The sequence below is a fragment of the Salvelinus alpinus genome, chromosome 13, assembly GCF_045679555.1.
Source record: "Salvelinus alpinus chromosome 13, SLU_Salpinus.1, whole genome shotgun sequence".
Lineage (NCBI taxonomy): Eukaryota > Metazoa > Chordata > Actinopteri > Salmoniformes > Salmonidae > Salvelinus > Salvelinus alpinus.
This window is the reverse complement of record NC_092098.1, coordinates 518912-540945: the sequence shown is the minus strand read 5'-3', so window position 1 is coordinate 540945 and position 22034 is coordinate 518912. Positions and strand designations below refer to the sequence as shown.

At 42.3% G+C, this 22034-nt stretch overlaps 1 protein-coding gene across 2 annotated transcripts in view; it reads left to right on the top strand.

Annotated features, from left to right (window-relative positions):
- The window catches only part of spns2 (SPNS lysolipid transporter 2, sphingosine-1-phosphate), a 146530-nt gene extending 133318 nt beyond the window's left edge, over window positions 1–13212 (top strand). For both annotated transcript variants that reach the window (XM_071337385.1, XM_071337386.1), the window contains exon 13: window positions 12613–13212. In XM_071337385.1, the coding sequence (XP_071193486.1) occupies window positions 12613–12621 (9 nt within the window). In that variant the 3' untranslated portion in view covers window positions 12622–13212. The remainder of the gene's footprint in view (window positions 1–12612) is intronic.
- The last annotated feature ends 8822 nt before the right edge of the window (window positions 13213–22034 follow it).

Genomic DNA, 22034 nt, shown 5'->3' with positions numbered 1-22034 from the left:
ATGACTACATCAAGCTTGTGACACTACAAATTTGTTGGATGCATTTTCTGTTAGTTTTGGTTGTGTTTCAGATTATTTTGTGCCTAACAGAAATGAATGGTAAATAATGTATTGTGTCATTTTGGAGTCACTTTTATTGTAAGTAACAATATAACATGTTTGTAAACACTTCTACATTCGTGTGGATGCTACCATGATTACAGATAATCCTGAATGAATCAGGAATAATGATGACTGAGAAGGTTACAGACGCACAAATACTGTATAGCCTAGGCCTACTGTTGATATGGAGCTATACAGTAGGACTGACAAATGTGTATATATGTTTGTATGCACTGCAGGTAGGCCTATGTGAATAATGCAAAGCATTGTGGCAAATGCCTCACAAGTAGACCATTAGAAACATTTTATGTATAGGTTACTTGGCTAATGCATGGTCAGTATAAGAAAGGCACCAGACGCATTGCTGTAGAACCAGCTTTTGTTATAGTAGGGTAATGGTAACCTACTAAGGGCAATTTTTTTAAATCAAACTAAAAAAAATAAAAAAAAAATGTACAGGAAAATAACTAACATTTTTCTAAATATGAGTATCAGTGGATTATATCTACATTTAGGGGGTTTTACGCATCCAAAATAATAACAGGAGCTGGCAAAAATAATGTACAATAGCCTACATACAAAAAAATTGGGAGATGTCCGCTCACTGTTTTGATGCTGCTCCTAAACTTGATATTATTGGTGATTAAGATTTGTTTCAAAGCGGTCTCACGAGCCAAACCCTTTATTGATAGTCTTGACTACTTGGCAAATGCATTGGGCAGGACAAAAAAAAACTGAAAAACTGAAAAATACATGTTTTTTTTTAATGTTTCGTAACACAAGGTTTACCGGCACAAAAAGCACATCTCTCTTGTTCCATGTGTATATGGGCACTGTGCCTTACGGGTGGATTAACCCTAACGTAACATGCATAAAAGAAACACCTGAAACAAAATCCCCTACACACTGGTCTTAATGAGAAGGGGAAAAAACTGTTGGGGGAGGTTCTCTTCTACACTGTTCAACCAATCGAGTAAATGTGGAGGAGTTAAGATGGATTGTTGCCTTGTTAATGTCCAGAAGTGGAAGTCTTGTTAAGTGTGGCTCTCTTTTAATTTCCCTTGAAAACCAGAACATCCAGTTGTTGGGGACTTGGCAGAAGCTACAGGTGGATAGGATGCACTTCCGTTGTCAAAATCCATGTCATAACCAACCGGGTTACTGCTTAAGACCAGCTTTCGGTTGGTCTTAAATATCCCCACCAGCGCATACTGAAATTGACACTTTGGTGCACGTTTTTTACTACACACCTTAAATATTGCCAGCTTTAACAGGTCGAAATTGCAAACGAGTGTGTGTTTTACAATTGCGCTGGCTTAACGCCAGATGTGTTTGACTGTTTAAAAATTGAAGTAACTTTCAATCTCCGGTAAGAAAATAGTTTTTCCTTCTAACTAACTACAAGTTGTAGTGCCCATAAGACACTGGCTCAATGCTCTACAATCACCCTTTAAGTGGGAGACTTTGATTCAATGGTCTTTGAAAGAACTGGGAATATTGGAGACTTTAATTATACTTAGAAAGCACTTTCCCCTAGTTTCCATAGACCTTTTAAATGGCGATAACATTCATGTTGAAAGTGATAAACATAATGATGTCGTCGTATTGATCTTTGATGTACCTCTTGGTTCCTAGGTCTATTGTGTATATTACGGGATGTCGTCGAGGAGTCGTCAGGGCATTATTGGCCTTGGTACCCTCCCTCCTTCCTCTCTTTATCACACACACACACACACACCTCCCTCCTTCCTCCTCTTATCACACTCAGACACACACACCGCTCAGCCTCTCACATGAATTATCAAATCGCCCGTCCCGTCCCACCAAAAAATAAACACACACACACAGGGGAAATGTTCTGCACTGCCAACTCTCCACAGCAGGACAATGGGGAGGTTTGGGAGTAACAGACTAAAAATAACAAGATTAAACCCTGACCCACTGATTGGCAAAGATTTGTGTTTCATGTTATTGTGACTTGGCTTTTCAAGGTTATCGTGTTTATACATGGGGTCAAGAATGTATCTATCCCTTTGTGTTCCTGTCTCGGCTAATTAACCTCTTTGCTTTCTTGATACTAGCTCCAGTCAAATGTATACAGTTGAAGTCGGAAGTTTACATACACTTAGGTTGGAGTCATTAAAACTCGTTTTTTAACCACTCCACAAATTTCTTGTTAACAAACTATAGTTTTTGCAAGTTGGTTAGGACATCTACTTTGTGCATGACACAAGTAATTTTTCCAACAATTGTTTACAGACAGATTATTTCACTTATAATTCACTGTATCACAATTCCAGTGGGTAAGAAGTTTACATACACTAAGTTGACTGTGCCTTTAACTCAATTGGTTAGTCAATTGGAGGTGTACCTGTGGATGTTTTTCAAGGCCTACCTTCAAACTCAGTGCCTCTTTGTTTGACATTATGGGAAAATCAAAAGACATCAGCCAAGACCTCAGAAAAAAATTGTGGACCTCCACAAGTCTGGTTCATTCTTGGGAGCAATTTCCAAATGCCTGAAGGTACCACGTTCATCTGTACAAACAATAGTACGCAAGTACAAACACCATGGGACCACGCAGCCATCATATCGCTCAGGAAGGAGACGTGTTCTGTCTCCTAGAGATGAACGTACTTTCTTGCGAAAAGTGCAAATCAATCCCAGAACAACAGCAAAGGACCTTGTGAAGATGCTGGAGGAAACAGGTACAAAAGTATCTATATCCACAGTAAAACGAGTCCTATATCGACATAACCTGAAAGGCCGTTCGGCAAGGGAGAAGCCACTGTTCCAAAACCGCCATAAAAAATCCAGACTACGGTTTGCAACTGCACATTGAGACAAAGATCATACTTTTTGGAGAAATGTCCTCTGGTCTGATGAAACAAAAATAGAATTGTTTGGCCATAATGAACATCGTTATGTTTGGAGGAAAAAGGGGGATGCTTGCAAGCCGAAGAACACCATCCCAACCGTGAAGCACGGGGGTGGCAGCATCATGTTGTGGGGGTGCTTTGCTGCAGGAGGGTCTGGTGCACTTCACAAAATAGATGGCATCATGAGGTAGGAAAATTATGTGGATATATTGAAGCAACATCTCAAGACATCAGTCAGGAAGATAAAGCTTGGTCGCAAATGGGTTTTCCAAATGGACAATGACCCCAAGCATACTTACAAAGTTGTGGCAAAATGGCTTAAGGACAACAAATTCAAGGTATTGGAGTGGCCATCACAAAGCCCTGACCTCAATCCTATAGAAAATGTGTGGGCAGAACTGAAAAAGTGTGTGCGAGCAAGGAGGCCTACAAACCTGACTCAGTTACACCAGCTCTGTCAGGAGGAATGGGCCAAAAATCACCCAACTTATTGTGGGAATATTGTGGAAGGCTACCCGAAACATTTCACCCAAGTTAAACATTTTAAAGGCAATGCACCAAATACTAATTGAGTGTTTGTAAACTTCTGACCCACTGGAAATGTGAAAGCTGAAATAAAAGCTGAAATAAATAATTCTCTCTACTATTATTCTAACATTTCATATTCTTAAAATAAAGTGGTGATCCTAACTGACTTAAGACAGGGAATTTTTACTCTGATTAAATGTCAGGAATTGTGAAAAAAATATGCTCATACTTAATAGCCTACTGAGTCATCGAATGCAATATTTCGAACATGTTGTCCATGTCTTTTGTGTACAACATTAATTTTGTCGGCTACACCAGACAAATTGGGGGAAGCGGCAGCAGAGTACCGAGCAGCAGCTATGTATGCTGCGAAGTGGGAAACCGCTTTGTAAAAACAATCCTCCACTTGCGCAGAAATCTAATATCTTTAGCAATGGCAAATCAGGTTTCCAGAACATTCGGAATCACAGCCACTCCGAAAAAGATGTCACTTGTTTCATTAGACGTTACTGTTGCCGAGTCTATCAAGGCAAACCACCAATCCATTCACACAGTGCTTTTTAACGTACATATTTGACATACATGATTACATTGTGCATGTTCATTTAATACAGTCATTATTTTTCAACATGCTTTCACCTGGGATTTGAACCCACAACCTCTTGGCTCACAGCATTCCGATCTTCCCGCTACGCAACCATGTCTGTGTCAATGGCTGTTTTCACCTGCACTACTACACTGCTACAATCTTAGCTCTGTTAAAAGTACACTCAAGAAATGCATTTTTTTTTTTTATCATAGTGATTAAGGAGTAACATTAAAACAGAGTAATATCCCCCACCAACATCAGACAACTATACAGAAAATTGCTGGAACAAGTAAATAAAACAAATAAATGCTTAACAGAGTTCAAGTAACACACATCTCAACATCTACTGTTCAGAGGAGACTGCATAAATCAGGCTTTCATGGTCGAATTGCTGCAAAGAAACCATTACTAAAGGACACCAATAAGAAGAAGAGACTTTTTTGGGCCAAGAAATACAAGCAATGGACAATAGACCAGTGGAAATTTGTCCTTTGGTGTGATGAGTCCAAATTTGAGATTTTTGGTTCCAACCGCCGTGTCTTTCTGAGATGCAGAGTAGGTGAACGGATGATCGCCGGATGTGTGGTTTCCACCGTGAATCATGGAGGAGGAGGTGTGATGTGTGGCGGTGCTTTGCTGGTGACACTGTTAGTTTATTTTTAATTCAAGGCACACTTAACTAGCATGGCTACCACAGCATTCTGCAGCGATACTCCATCCCATCTGTTTTGCGCTTAGTGGGACTGTAATTTGTTTCTCAACAGGACAATGACCCCAAAACACCTCCAGGCTGTGTAAGGGCTATTTGACAAAGTTGGAGAGTGATGGAGTGCTACATCAGATGACCTGGCCTCCATAATCACCCGACCTCAACCCAATTGAGATGGTTTGGGATGAGTAGGACCGCAGAGGAGGGGCAGCCAACAAGTGCTCAGCATATGTGGGAACTCCTTCAAGACTGTTTGGGGGGCGTTCCAGGTGACTACCTCATGAGGCTGGCTGGTAGAGTGCCGGGGGTGTGCAGGCCTGTCATCGGGGCAAGGGGTGGCTACTTTGAATAATTTTTTTTAACACTTTTTTGGTTACTACATGAATCCATATGTGTTGTTTCGGAGTTTTGATGTCTTTACTATTGTTCTACAATGTGGAGACTAGTAAAAATAAAGAAAACCCTTGAATGTGTAGGTTTGTCAACGTTTGACTGGTACTGTAAAAGTCTTCTCATATTCATCTAGAAATACGGGTCCGGCCATTTGTTTTGACTTTTCTGTGTGGTGTTCATGACAGCGCGGTGATGCCTCAAATGGATTGTTTTCCATTTTCTTTTGGGCACAGTGGTATTGCATGTTTTTGTTGCTGCATGATCCTGGTGCAGGATGTATGGCTGTACATGAATGGGTGCATCCATGAGCCTTTTAGATCGGTCCATAGGGGGCTCGGGGATGCACCCACTCGTGTACAGCTATACATTTTGCGTTGGGATTATGCAGCGGCGGAAATGTGTGGTACCACTGTGCCCAGAAGAGGGTTGAAAGTGATCCATTGTAGGTGTTATTGAGCTGTCATGAACACCACATAGAGGGGTCAAAGCAAATGGTTGGACCTGTATTTCTTGATGAGATATTAGTAAAACATGAGACTAGAGAAGACTTTTACTAACATACTGTTGTGTAAGCATGTCACCTACGGAAATATCAATAAAACAGACCCCACTGGGTCCCGCTTTAAATTACGTTCAGCTTAGAAAGGCTTCATAAATCCTTCATGTCTTCATGGGCACTGCATAAATGTGTTACACAGTATCTGTGGCCGTGTGCCATGCTTTGTAGGGGGTTCATAAATGTTGTATAACTGTGTAACATAATGTCAAATGTGACATTACCCATGTTAGCAGTTGATGTTATTCTTCAATAACACAAACCCCAAAGCAAATCAGGCGGAGAAAAATAGATTTATTTGAAAAGGACAAAGAACAGAACAAAGAAAGTATGTAATTTATAACCCCCCACCCTAGCCTGGGGTTGACCAATCAGAAGTCCTTGCAGTACAACCGGGCCAATGGCCAAATAACAAGTATCCTGCTCCAGACTCAATGTACAGAACATAGCACACATAGCTCTGAGTTCAGGACTGACATTCCACAGATTCTAAACAGCTGTTGAACTGAGGCCCAACTATTTCCATTAACAATTCCCTATTGACCGTTAGAACTCTATTTAGTTTTTAGCACTCTCGTCCTCTCATCCTCTGCGTTGTGTATCTATCTTCAAAATATTCTTACACCCACTATGTTGAATATGATATAAACTTGTGCTTTATAAAGGGTGACATGTTCTGCTGAAGGATGGCATACGCTCTAAAGTGTTAGTCACATTACACCTAATCTCGTTCCCAGACACTTCCGCCCAAATGCGCGCAAGGTCTGGCTTCTGGCTTCCAGTTGAAGCTCGCATCCGCTACAAGACCATGGTGCTTGCCTACGGAGCTGTGAGGGGAACGGCACCTCCGTACCTTCAGGCTCTGATCAGGCCCTACACCCAAACAAGGGCACTGCGTTCATCCACCTCTGGCCTGCTCGCCTCCCTACCTCTGAGGAAGTACAGTTCCCGCTCAGCCCAGTCAAAACTGTTCGCTGCTCTGGCACCCCAATGGTGGAACAAACTCCCTCACGACGCCAGGTCAGCGGAGTCAATCACCACCTTCCGGAGACACCTGAAACCCCACCTCTTTAAGGAATACCTAGGATAGGATAAAGTAATCCTTCTAACCCCCCCCCCCTTAAAAGAGTTAGATTCACTATTGTAAAGTGGTTGTTCCACTGGATATCATAAGGTGAATGCACCAATTTGTAAGTCGCTCTGGATAAGAGCGTCTGCTAAATGACTTAAATGTAAATGTAAGTAAATCAAATCAATGAGGCGAGTATAGTCAGATTAACTGATAATTGACACAGACATGGTGGTGTAGCAGGAAGATCAGAATGCTGTGAACCAAGAGGTTGTGAGTTCAAATCCCAAGTGAGGACAATAGTATTTAGAAATGCATGCTAAATGTAATTGTGTGTCAAATATGTAAGTTGAAAATATTGCATGTTAAAAGTCCTGTCTATGTGGATGTCCCTAAGCCAGCGTTTCCCAAACTCGGTCCTCGGGACCCCAAGGGGTGCATGTTTTGGTTTTTGCCCTAACACTACACATCTTAATTAAGAAAATTAACACTGGAGTGATAGATGTGCAGAGGATGATGTGCAAGTAGAAATATTGGTGTGCAAAAGAGCAAAAAGTAAATAAAAACTATATGGGGATGAGGTAGGTAGATTGGATGAGCTATTTATAGATGGGCTGTGTACAGCTGCAGCGATCGGTTAGCTGCTCAGATAGCTGATGTTTAAAGTTAGTGAGGGACATATAAGTCTCCAACTTCAGCGATTTTTGCAATTCGTTCCAGTCATTGGCAGCAGAGAACTGGAAGGAAAGGCGGCCAAAGGAGGTGTTGGCTTTGGGGATGACCAGTGAGATATACCTGCTGGAGCGCGTGCTATGGGTGGGTGTTGTTAAGGTGACCAGTGAGCTGAGATAAGGCGGAGCTTTACCTAGCAAGGACTTATAGATGACCTGGAGCCAGTGGGTCTGGCGACGAATATGTAGCGAGGGCCAGCCGACGAGAGCATACAGGTCGCAGTGATGGGTGGTGTATGGGGCTTTGGTGACAAAACAGATGGCACTGTGATAGACTGCATCCAGTTTGCTGAGTAGAGTGTTGGAGGCTATTTTGTAAATGACAGCGCCGAAGTCGAGAATTGGTAGGATAGTCAGTTTTACGAGGGTATGTTTGGCGGCGTGAATGAAGGAGGCTTTGTTGCGAAATAGGAATCCGATTCTTGATTTAATTTTAGATTGGAGATGTTTAATATGAGTCTTGAAGGAGAGTTTACAGTCTAGCCAGACACCTAGGTATTTGTAATTGTCCACATATTCTAAGTCAGAACCGTCCAGAGTAGTGATGCTAGTCGGGCGGGCGGGTGCGGGCAGCGATCGGTTGAAAAGCATGCATTTAGTTTTACTAGCGTTTAAGAGCAGTGGGAGGCCACAGAAGGACTGCTACAGCATACATACATGGCATTGAAGCTCGTTTGGAGGTTTGTGAACACAGTATCCAAAGAAGGGCCAGATGTATACAGAATGGTGTCGTCTGCGTAGAGTTGGATCAGGGAATCACCAGCAGCAAGAGCGACATCGTTGATATATACAGAGAAAAGAGTCGGCCCGAGAATTGAACCCTGTGGTACCCCCATAGAGACTGCCAGAGGTCCGGACAACAGGCCCTCCGATTTGACACACTGAACTCTATCTGAGAAGTAGTTGGTGAACCAGGCGAGGCAGTCATTAGAGAAACCAAGGCTGTTGAGTCTGCCGAAAAGAATACGGTAGTTGACAGAGTCGAAAGCCTTGGCCAGGTCAATGAAGACGGCTGCACAGTACTGTCTTTTATCGATGGCGGTTATGATATCGTTTAATACCTTGAGCGTGGCTGATGTGCACCGTGACCCGCTCGGAAACCGGATTGCACAGCGGAGAAGGTACGGTGGGATTCGAAATGGTCCATGATCTGTTTGTTAACTTGGCTTTCGAAGACTTTAGAAAGGCAGGGCAGGATGGATATAGGTTTGTAACCGTTTCGGTCTAGAGTGTCACCCCCTTTGAAGAGGGGGATGACCGCGGCAGCTTTCCAATCTTTAGGGATCTCGGACGATACGAAAGAGAGGTTGAACAGACTGGTAATAGGGGTTGCAACAATGGCGGCAGATAATTTTAGAAAGAGAGGGTCCAGATTGTCTAGCCCAGCTGATTTGTACGGGTCCAGGTTTTGCAGCTCTTTCAGAACATCTGCTTTCTGGATTTTGGTGAAGGAGAGGCTTGGGAAAGTAGTTGTGGGGGGTGCAGAGCTGTTGGCCGGGGTTGGGGTAGCCAGGAGGAAAGCTTATTGAAATTCTCGATTAACGTGGATTTATCGGTGGTAACAGTGTTTCCTAGCCTCAGTGCAGTGGGCAGCTGGGAGGAGGTGCTCTTATTCTCCATGGACTTTACAGTGTCCCAAAACATTTTGGAGTTAGAGCTACAGGATGCAAATTTCTGTTTGAAAAAGCTAGCCTTTGCTTTCCTGACTGACTGCGTGTATTGGTTCCTGACTTCCTTGAAAAGTTGCATATCGCGGGGACTATTCGATGATAGTGCAGTCCACCACAGGAAGTTTTTGTGCTGGTCGAGGGCAGTCAGGTCTGGAGTGAACCAAGGGCTGTATCTGTTCTTAGTTCTACATTTTTTGAAAGGGGCATGCTTATTTAAGATGGTGAGGAAATTACTTTTAAAGAACGACCAGGCATCCTCTACCGACGGGATGAGGTCAATATCCTTCCAGGATACCCAGGCCAGGTCGATTAGAAAGGCCTGCTCGCAGAAGTGTTTTAGGGAGCGTTTGACAGTGATGAAGGGTGGCCGTTTGACCGCGGATCCATAGCGGATGCAGGCAATGAGGCAGTGATCACTGAGATCCTGATCTGTCATTGTTTAAGAAGTGGTAGATTTCTTCTGTGTGGGCTATTTTTATGCTTAAGTTTCGTTTTTGCCTCTTTTACTTTCTGTTTTATACACAATCCACAAACAGCTGAAAATACAATATTTTTGGTTATGGAAAAAATATTTCGATTTCTGCATAGTGCATCTTTAACCATACTTTATTCATATTACTTCAATAAAATATTTCAGTTTTGTGTGTGTGTGTACATGTGTTGTTTTATTTGATGACTTTATTACTTAATTCCAAGTCATCTCATCTCTATAGAGCTGCGGCCTATCCTCTCTGACAAATCACTATTTTAGTAGTTCTTTAAAGTAAATAAGGCATAATGTTATGAATGCTGGATACCAACTATCAATCACTTAGAATAGATCATGTATTTTCAGGTAGAGATGTATGGCGAAGCAACTGCTTTCTATCCCTCTTGATCGCACGTTATTTTCTCTTCTCTCGTTCTTCGTGCCCACACAGATCGGCCAAGGAACGCAATGAATTGTGGTCATTGAAGTTTATTACCACGTTTTCTGCGCTAAACTATGTAGAATATTGGCTTGTTGGAAACTACAACACCCTACTACATCGGGCTAGAATCGATTTTTCGCTAGAGAAGCTGCACGTTGAGCTCCGAAAAAACCTGAACAAAATGGACTTCAAATAATTGAAGCGACATCGGTCAATTAGTTGTTTAAAAAAAGAAAAATAACAGACATTTTAGTTCATCGCTCAACACTAGAGATCAAATAAGCATGGATACAATTAATGTCTACACGGGGGTAAAGTAGTGTGGACGACGATAATCACAGAGGGCTGTGGGTTCACATCGACAGCTAGCGCTTGTTAACCCACAGAAGAATACATGTTATAAACTGTCAAAATTTCACTGTTAGATTTGACAGCAGGATGTTTTTTCAGCATTCGCTCTCCCAGTTCCACCTTGTGGTTGACCATTCATTCAGGTGGTCCATTTTTCAATGCGGCTCCAAACGTCCCCTCTATTCAAACCTGTTTTTGCAGCTGTAGACAGTGAATCCAGACTATCTTTTTCTCCATTCAACAAAAGCCTTGAGTACTCAACAGGGTTCTACTGGTTGGGTTTAGGGTCCAGAGGGTACAGAGAGAGGCATAACCACAGACCACACATACCGTAGTAGTACACCCACCCCAGTGTGGTCTACCCTCCATCGGGCACCAGACCAGACATGAGGCCAGGGAAGGGGCTCTTCCTTCCAGTTAATGTGGGGGTGGGTAGGTGAATTTGATCCACATTTCTGCCCTCCTAGACTCTTGTTGACACTGTTAAATGTAGCAGCCAAAGAAGCCAGCACATGCACAAGATGTGGTTCTGTGTGCCAAGATACTGCCCTCCTAGTGTGCCTTTTCATAATGTGTCTGTCTATACTCATGACTACCAAGCTGTTTTTGTGGGTCGAAGTAGTGCAGCCTATCCATTCGTCCCAGGCAAGCCAACCCTGGTATTGTAGCCAGTCAAGCCTAGCCAAACCATGCTGGGTGTATGCAAACTATGAATGTAGCCAGCCAAGTCAAGGCATTCTGTGTCTATTTGCTGCCTCCCAACCTCCCTTTGCCATGATTTGCAGCCTCCCTCCTGAGCAACACCCTCTCCAATTGGTTTGATTGCATTTTTTGGGGCAGCACTCAGGCTGATTAGCATGTGTCCCTGCTTAATCTTCTTCCTGGTCACTTCCCCCCGATGTTAACCAAAAGAGCTTTGGAGAAGGTGCTAGTTCTGCAATACTGCTGTAGAATTCCACCACTCCAGACCTGCTTCAGTGGGGCTGTGTCTAACAGAGGAGGTTGGTGAGAACGGTTTCCATGTGTTTGATGCCATTCCATGCCAGCCATTATTATCCTCCCCTCAGCAGCCTCCACTGGTGTCTAAGGCAAACGTATCTTACACCTGCTAGTCTGCCAGTATCAGTTTTCAAAGCATCCTTTCAATCCAGGGGAATGTTATTGCCAACCTCTTTTTGTGTAAGACAATCATTGGAAATAATTACCATAATAAAGCTGTAATACTAAGAGTTTTTGCCTTTGTGGCACACACACACACACACACACAAACACATTGTTCTCTGAAATCCTATAATCTTGCAGCGTTTAAGGTAATTACTCTTGTTGTGGATGGGAGGCTGGTGGTACTATGAGGGAGAAACAGTGGAACAGCAACCAGCCAAACCCCCTGCTCCACTGCTCTAATCCTATTGTAGTTCACAGCAGAGCAATGGAGCATCCACACACACACACACACTTCTCTAATTCAGTGGGGAGGGAGGGAACAACAACAACAAACATTTTGGCTGAGTGAGACAGGTGGTATATCCCCCCCCAATACATCTGTTTCAGTGTAGTAGGTTTAAAGGTGTCGATGTGGCACGAATTGAGGGAGTAAACGCAAACGCGCGTGTGTGTTCATGTTTTAGCGTAGACTGTGGAGAGATCTATCAGCTGGTTAAAGACTGTGGAGAGATCTATCAGCTGGTTATCTGGTCCCAAGTGTGGCCGTGTTTTGGTGTGAAGGAGAGGTCCATTATTGCTGGATCATTCCCAGCGGGCAGCGAGTGTATCAGAGCAGAGCCAGGCTGAACCAGAGCCAGGCAGAGCCACCAGACAGTGTTTGTGGTGTTTAGGTTTGTATGGAGTGGAGAGGAGTAGTGTGGAGGTCCATAGCTGCTCCCAGTGGGGTTGGTGTATCGGAGCAGAGCCAGGCCGACCCAGAGCCAGGCAGGCAGAGCAGAGCCACCAGACAGATGGCCGAGCCGAGGAGCACTGGAGCACTAATTACATGGGAACATCCTGTGGGGAGGCCAGAGCCTAACCACACTCTCCATTTCCTCTTCTCTCTCTCTCTCTCTCTTTTCTGTCTCTCTCTTCTCTCTTTCTCCTTCGCTCTCTCTCTCTTTCTTTATGTCTCTCCAGGTCTCCTGAGGAGGGGCCGTCCTTGGGAGGAAGCAGAGGCTCTGCATGCTGCGCTGAACGAGGGAGGATGAAAGAGAGCGAGAGAGAGAGAGAGGGGCAGCTGATCCACGTCTTTATACCCGAGCCATCCACCTTTAACTTCTTCGTCCTCTTCATCACCACCCTCATCATCACTTTTCTTATTCAACATGTTGTGTGGAGGCTGTTACTGTTTATAACTGGAAAGAGGGAGCGCTTTGTTTAACCCTATAGAAGCCTCTGTCACACCACTCCATGGACTGGCCAATCACACAAAGCAGTGTGCTGAAGCCAGCCAATCGGCTCGGCAGCTGATGGCCTCTGACCTTTTCGGGTTGTCTACTAAGAGCGAGTCACAGAACCACCTGGCCCCTCCCCCAGTGCTATACTACTGAATGCTGAACATGGACCTGCCCTATCTGTCTGTCCGTCCATATGTCTGTCTGTCACATGGCCTGTCAATCTGCACCAAGTGCAATATCATGACATTCCACCACACAGAGGTTCTGCACTGACTGCCGTCACTATAACAACCACCACAACCATCAAAACCAGGAAGTCACTTAATAAAGGCCAAAAAAATGTATAAATAGTGAACAAAGTCAGTGACCCCATTTCTCTCTCTACATCCACCATGACAGTCACGTCTGATGATCCATCCAGCCAGCCTTAAGACTTTGAGCGTATACATTAATGACACACAGTGCAGGCAGGTTTCTTATTTTCTTTTCATCCCCCCCCCTTCCATGTTATATTTTGTTTCTATGTCTTTTTAGCACTTATATTTAAACAGTGCCGGCCACACCGTACCATACTCAGTAAGTGATCAAAGATTTTGTTTATTCTACTATGTGATGTTGGATATGAAACTGGAGGTTAATTCTTGATTGCCTATGATTGTTTCAGTAGGCTTAAGGTGAGACCTGCCCAGCTCATTGATGAAAGGACACTGGAGTAGTACATCTTTTATAGTTATTCTAATGTAAATGTTTTTATTTCGAAAAAAATATGTAAATGCTCCATTTTAACCTATAGAAGCAGTTTTGAAGGGGTGAACGATATACTTGTTTTTACCCTGCTTTGAAGGGAGCGATGCATTCTATACATCGGGAGAAGGAGCCTAGCATGTATTGGCCCTATCTGTGAACAATGTTCCTTTTTAACAAATTTATCTCAGATGGTTGGATTTGTGGTTCCGGACTGGATACACCACCCACATTGAAAGAGAGTGACAGTGGCACCTTTTAATGGTGGATAAGATTCACTATCCCCAACTAGTCACAATAGCTGTCTTTGTGCACACACAGGGATTATTTTACCCCTTGTGGATATCCCATTCCTGGAGTTGAGGAAAGAAAAGGACCCTTTAAAAGAGGGAGCCTCAGTCGGTTGTAGTCACAAGTTAATTAGCCACAGAAATCAAACCCTTCGAAAGGCATCATATTGCCCAGGTTAAATTGGAGGAGTTGTTACCCTTATTCACCCTCAAATGGGGACTAGGAGTTGTGGCATTGGAAAAAAAGCACTGCTTTCATAGGATACAGAAGGAAATACATTTTTATCTCGGATTCACTATGTACACAATGGAGATTATCCTTTACTGCCTATGTCATATACTAGTAGACCATTCTATGCATCAGTTTGGGCATCATATTTGACAAGTTTATGCAATATCATGCAATCTAATCTATCATGCAAACATAATATGTCAAAGAGGAAGACAATAATCATTTGTAGGACGAATTCTGTACTTTACAACGCAACGAAAGCAACTTTTCTCCAGGGCACAACTCTACAGAAGGAATATGTGGCTTCATATTTTCTATTGAAAGGAAAGCACCTTGTAGAACTTGATGCGAAAATGTGTGGAAATGTTGTGGTAGATTGAATTCATTGGATAGGCTTTGAAATGGTTATTGTGTAGTAACGTATGGGTCTGACTCATCTTGGCTAGGTGTGTGTGTGTGGGGGGGGGGGGGTCGTGGGATGATGGATGTGTCTCTATTGCCAGTTAATTTGTCTCAGCTTCCCTCGCTAGATCTGTGACCCAAATGGTACCCTATCAAGTGCACTACTTTTGACCAGGGCCCATAGGGCTCTGATCAAAGGTAGTGCACTCTATAGAGTATTATTTCAGAAGCAGGCATAAACTGTGAGGAGGAGAGCTCTCTGAATGTGATTCTATCCGACCTGATGTGTTTACTCGGCAACATCATCTTAATCAAGTTTCTTATCTTTCTTTTCTTTCTTTTGTGGACTTTCTTTTTATACAAATTAGTTTTATATATGACTGCAATAGAGATATATAGCTATATTATGCAGTGATTTTAATATATTGTAAATGATGGCTTGGATGCAATGTATTTATTTGTTTGTTAAAGTAGATTGAAGAAGAATCCGTAAAGGGAAGTTGATGTTTTTAAGTATACTCTTAAGTATACACTTTATTGTCTCTTTGGGTTAAGAAAGGCTCCTACGTCTGCATTCATCATATTGTATTGCAATGAAACAACACAAAACCTTTTTACATCACTGAGAATCCTTGTGTTTACTGTGATCATGAATTGGATATCACACACACACACACGCAAACGCACAGACACACACAAACACATACACAGGGAACCGCGTCGTTAACCGTTTTATAACCGGAGTATATTGTTCTATGCTCTATTGCTCAATGCTTCATTTTGTATTTTCAAAAGTGTCGCTTCTTTTTCTAGACCAACAAATCAAAGTATTTTGCACGTTAATTTTCATTTGATTGAGAAGGTGATATTCAGGGATTTATTTGTAACCCATAACTGGCATGTTGTTCTAGAATCCACTTCACACATTCTATAGAACTCTGTAGAACACTCTCCCACCGAGCACAGAACACTTTCATGCTGGCATTCTGTCATAGAACAACAGTAGAGGGGCACATTGTTTTGTTTGGATGGGTTATGAATGGAGGTTCACACAATTCCAAATTTATATCATTTAGATCAAATATCCTTTAGAAGTAAAAACATAATTTGTATGGAGTAATTCTATTTGAATAATCACAGGAGTGATGTATTGAGAATGTGCTCTTTCTTGTCATACAAGAATCATGTAAAAAGAGGCCTATTTCTGATATTGAGCAGAAAACAGAGGTTATTTTTATTTTTAGAATAACTGTGTTAAAAAGAAGTGAAAAAGAAAATACAAGCGATCAACAAAATTATTCTAGAACTTAACTGTGACACTCCCTCAGGGGGTGATATGAAATGTACACCTATATGTAAATGATCAAATAAACGTATTTAATCAAAGTGTATCACAGCGTCATCATTTGAATCCGATTCTCGTGTGTTTCCTGCTTTTTCAACAACAAAAAATTATCTTTGAAGATATATTTCATCTTTCAAAATAGCTTTGACTTGCGAAGGCAGATGAAAAAACAATAACAGTATCACCATTAAGAATCAGTTGAATCACATGAGCCGACGAGTCATTTCTCTTTTGAAGTAGTCAAATTAGATTACATGGCGCCATTTAGTATGAGCCAACATTCAGAAACAGAGCCCAGAACCCTTTAAAGGCTCCCTCACACAGTTGTGTATCTAGAAACACACACCAGACAAGGAAGAGTAGACGGCCAGGACACCTGAAAGGAAGGTAATGCATAGGCCCATTTAGAAAGGACCCCAGGAAGGGGAGTGGGCCAAGGAACCTATTTTGCTATGGGGCGATTTTTTTTCCCTCTCTTTTTAGTGGGAGACAGACTCACAAAGGCTTGATTTTAATCATGGCCAACTAGGTAAGAGAGAGAGAGTATGGCTGAGTTTGGAGCATTGAATCAATGAAGCCTTGTATTGTTCCGTGAGGTGTACCAACCATGTAGCCAGGCAACACAGCTCTATGCTACGACACTGACAGAGATTCTTTGGTTCGTGAGTTTAGGTAAGCCTGTGGTCACTATACCGTGTGGTTCAGTCAGAGACACACTAGCTGAGGTACAACGCAGAAAGTGAACGTGAACCTGGTGTACACAGAGGGACTTTTTTCCCCCAGATCTACGTACATATACAGTGTCAAAACACAATATTTGCCTGGAAAGGAAGGGAGGGAGTCAGTAAAAGGCCAAACCGTTCAGTGTTGTATCATTTGCAGACATATTTCATTAGAAATATGTCAAAATGTTGACGTTCAACCATAGTATTTACATGTCCTTGACCGAAGGGTAGTTAAGGGTGACATATAGCTACAATGGGTTTCCTGTCTACATGAGGGTGTAGACAGGAAACAGAGAGACACACACAGCACTCCAGTCAGCTCTCCTGGAAATTCCATGTGTTCTTTTCCACTGAAACCTACAGAATAGAATCCTTTGACTGAGTCATTTTAGGTACTGTGCAGTGCACCTTGTCCACATCTGACTCTAACAAATACAAGTGTACTACCACACATACAATATATAGCTTACTCCACCAATATGGAATGGATGTGGTCAAAGGCCTGAGCAAATACTCACAGTAAAAAAAAAGATCCGAAATTCCAATTAGTTGATTTACCAAGCTAAAAATGAACTTGTCTTATGTCTTTGTGCCAACATAAATTTAGGTCACTCATAACAAATTTAAAAAGGTCTATTCATTTTATTACATAACATTATGTATTATTACGTCTGTAGAATTACATATACTGACTTAAGGCAAAATCATTAGTGGCTTGCTTCCGTAAGCAAATAGGCTAATAGTATGGATTATCCCTGAGGGTTGGGAAGAATAACAGAACATTTTCCAGAGGTGGAAACATACCTAAATATCATACTTGAGTAAAAGTAAAGATACTTTAATAGAAAATAACTCAAGTAAAAGTGAAAGTCACCCAGTAAAATACTACTTGAGTAAAAGTCTTAAAGTATTTGGTTTTAAATATACTTTAAATATAGTATTAAAAGTAAATGTAATTGCTAAAATATACTTAGTGTTAAAAGTAAAACTATAAATCATTTACAATTCCTTATATTAAGCAAACCAGACGGCATAATTTGTGTTTTTATTTTTACGGATAGCCAGGGACAGACTCCAACACTCAGGCACAATTTATAAATGAACCGTATGTATTTAGTGAATCTGCCAGATCAGAGGCAGTAGAGATGACCAGGGATGTGTGTGAATTTGACCATTTTCCAGTCCTGCTAAGCATTCCAAATTTAATGACTACTTTTGGGTGTCAGGGAAAATGTATGGAGTAAAAAAGACATTATATTCTTTAGGAATGTAGTGAAATAAAAGTAAAAGTTGTCAAAAATATAAATAGTAAAGTACAGGTACCCCCCCAAAAACTACTTAAGTAGTACATAAAAAAATGTTTCCTTAAGTACTTTACACAACTGACATTTTCCAATGAGAGTGTTAACCAGACACAATAACAGAACTGACCGGAGACAAAGACTTGAGGACAGGTTGAGTGACAGCTCTCTAGTCCTGTAATCCAACACACAGTCCCTCCCTCTCATCCACAGACCATAGTTTGAGAGAACAGGCTTGAATGTAAGAGCTAGCTCGGGTCCAGGGGCCGTCCAGCCTGCTTTTACACAGAAGACGTGAGGGACAGATACTGCATCACAGATTACACTAATTACGCATCATTATCTCATGATTGATACAAAACCCCTTGAGAAGAGAAGAGGAGAGAAGAAAAGAGCAGACCAAGGTCGTAAAGAAATATGAAAAGGAGTATTGCTGACCATCCACTCCCCTCCTATACAGTAGAGACAGGGTAATACTGTATGGTGGTGTAGTATCTGCCCTCTGCCATCATCACACCTCCACTGTGAATGTCTCACCTCTCTGTGCTGTGTTGGCACACTCCCTGCTGCTGCTCGTCTCCTCTGAACCTGCTGAGGCTCCACACTCCAGAAATAAACCCAGATAAGGAGCACAGGGATATACCTCTTCCTGGGAACCTAGATAGATCCTATAGTAAAGAACAAACACACCTCTGCTAAACCGTATAGCGCCCTATAGAACAAACCTACGCATATTCATTTAGAAGAGAGTCTAAACGAGATTTAACATAGATCTTTCTCAGGCCTTTACTGTGATTTGGTTTTCTATTCCATAGGGTGTTGGAAGAGTGTGTGTTAGTGTTATCTGAACCATTCATTTCATTGTTGTTTTATTGAGTGATGCATTGAATGCTGTGAAAGATTTAACATCATGCTGTTTTAAGACATACTGCTGAGAGCTCTCAGACATGAAGTCCAATTCAATACAGTTCTCAAGCAACAGCTTAATAACTCACAATGAGAGACTGGAATCAGGTGAAAAGCTTGAAACCCTGTTGTAGCCTCACATTACATAGTAGGAGGCCCTTCTAGGTTTCAGTTGAATTATGCCTTGAAAAACGAATGAGAATATAACACTGGCGGGTTTTTTTCATGAGGAAAGTCCAATACCCCTGATAGTAGGTTTTTTGTGGAAGGACCCACGTACAGTATACGGTATGAGTTATCAGAAAGGGAAATGAACTGAATAAATTCTCCACTATTACAAAGGACACAGTTAGTACTTCCCCCTCTCCCTCTTCACAGGCAGCATCAAACATAGGGGCAGGTCTAAAAATAGAAACAAACAAAACAGAATGAAATACAAAAACAGAACTAAAAGCACTACATATCACCGGAGGTTCATTGAGGAAAGAGATGACGAGAGGTCATTTTTATCCCCAATTTTTATCCCCAATTTTCGTGGTATCCAATCGCTAGTAATTACTATCTTGTCTCATTGCTACAACTCCCGTACGGGCTCGGGAGAGACGAAGGTCGAAAGCCATGCGTCCTCCGAAGCACGACCCAACCAAGCCGCACTGCTTCTTAACACAGCGCTCCTCCAACCCGGAAGCCAGCCGCACCAATGTGTCGGAGGAAACACCGTGTACCTGGCCCCCTTGGTTAGCGCGCACTGCGCCCGGCCCGCCACAGGAGGCGCTGGAGCGCGATGAGACAAGGATATCCCTACCGGCCAAACCCTCCCTAACCCGGACGACGCTAGGCCAATTGTGCGTCGCCCCAAATATATGATTATTTGTGCTCTGAGATATACTGAGATGTACTACAGAAAATGAGTAGATCCACCACACACCAGACAAAGGATGCAGGCTATGTATCCATACATGCGCACAGTAGTTGAGCAATTCAGCGGGTCATGACCTTCCTATCCAGCCTGGTGTGGATGAGCATTAAACCCTGAAGAAGCAACCAACTATCATACAGTATGTGGCATAGAGGTGCTGCCTGTGACTGTCAGTCTACACTGCATGAACGAGCGGCTGACTCTGCTCTTATCTGGTCCCTTCCATCTGTGGTCACTGCTGCATTCTTAATGTATGCAGGACATGTGTGGGAAGACAGAAAAATATGTCCTCCTCCTCCCCTTCACAGTCTGCGTCTCTTTGTCTGCCCAATTAATGAATCAGTTTTATCAATGTTCCTTTCGGTTGTAGGCTGCTTTGAGTTCAGTGTTGTGTGGAAAGAGATGGATAGATACTGTATGTGAATGAACGTCGCTGAGCTTGAACATCGAGTTTGAAGGAACTCTTGACTCGGTCAGAAGTGAATTCTATTGGTTGGCTCTGAAGATTAGCTTTGAAGATTCTATTTTTTATCACAAGTACCTCAGGTGAAGTATAAGATGAATCCAGGGATGGAAGTAACGAATTACAAAAACTCTTGTTACTGTAATTTAGAAGCTTTTCCAAGAACTTGTAATTTTTCGAGTCAACATTACTGTTGTCGAGCAATAATGACAAAACTGGGATTGAAATCTTAGATGGAAAGCTAGTGAGGACTCAACATGTATTGCACTGACACAAATGACAGGTGATTGGTTGAAAGAAATTGATAATAAAAACATTTCCGTGCAGCCTTTGATATGATTGACCATAACCTGTTGTTGAACAAAACGTATGTGTTATGGCTTTTCAACCTCTGCCATATCGTGGATTCAGAGCCATCTATCTAATAGAACACAGTTATTTATTTCATGGAAGCTTCTCTAATGTTAAACATGTACAAGTGTGGTGTACCCCAGCATGGCAGGTCTCTTGGTCCTCTACTCTTTTCTATTTTTACAAATGACCTGCCACTGGCATCTGGTCATGAATGGTGTGGCTATTGAGCAAGTTGAGGAGAGTAAATGACTTGGTGTTACCTGTCATGGTCAAAACATATTGATTCAATGGTTCTAAAGGTGGGGAGAGGTCTGTCTGTGATAAAGAGACACCACACTATGCAAAGCAAGTCCTGCAGGCTCTAGTTTGATCTTATCTTGATTATTGTCCAGTCATATGGCCAAGAACTGCAAAGAAGGACAAAGCTAAGCTGCAGTTAGCCCAGAACAGAGCAGCACATTTGATATATGATATGAATCACTTTTTTTTATTGTTGTTTCAAATTATACTAGCATTCTTAATAAGAACGCTGAATAAGTGTGCGTAGATGATCAACATAGCCCTTTTCCTGCCACCTGCTTTCCTCATCATCTCGTAACTGCTCTGGTCCCCATCATTCATGTGGCGTTCCCCATCTTGACCCAATGTAAGTCACTCTGACAAGGCTTCTCAGAGTATGTGTGCGTGCATGTGTGTTAGTGGGAGAGAAATAATCCTATGGCGGCTCAATAAAGAGATATGGCTGTCTGACTGTAGACATCACTTTAACAGCTAAAGAAATAGCTTCTTTCCGAGGCTACAAATGCCTAGAGTAATTACTAACTTCCCCCTTCTATAAAATACAACACAGCTCTTGTCTGCCTGTTCGACAGTCGTAGACTCATAATTAAGCTGAATGTAAGAGTTTACTCACCTGGCATATATCATCCTCCTCTGCTTCCAGTGTGTATGAAGCTCCCAGGCAGAGTCAGGGAATACAGTATGTCTGCACTTGACACCAGGGCTGGATTTTAGATAAGTATTTTCATGCTTATGGTTATAAACCCCTATGTTTTTATTTTTTGGGGTAATTTAACAAGAGCAATTACAGTTAAGTGTCTTGATCAAGGGTACATTGACAGATTTATCCCCTAGTCGTTTCAGGGATTTGAACCAGCGACCTTACAGTTACTGGCCCAACGCTCTTAATCACCAACGCTCTTAATCACTCAATAACCTGCAGGTTATTGACCTTTTTTCCCAAATTTGATACAAGAAGTTTGAAAATCCCTCTACACACACACACACGCACGCACACACACAGACAAACAGAGCATTCACAGCACTGCTCCCACTGGGCCCACTCCTCCCTGTTTACATTTGGCATTAGCCCTTGTTTTTCTCAGCTCTACACCGAGGGCTGAGCCGGGTTCAACTTGTAGATGGCTCGAGAGGCTCGAGGTTGCACGCGCCACATTTAGGGTCCTTTCAACCCCTCACCC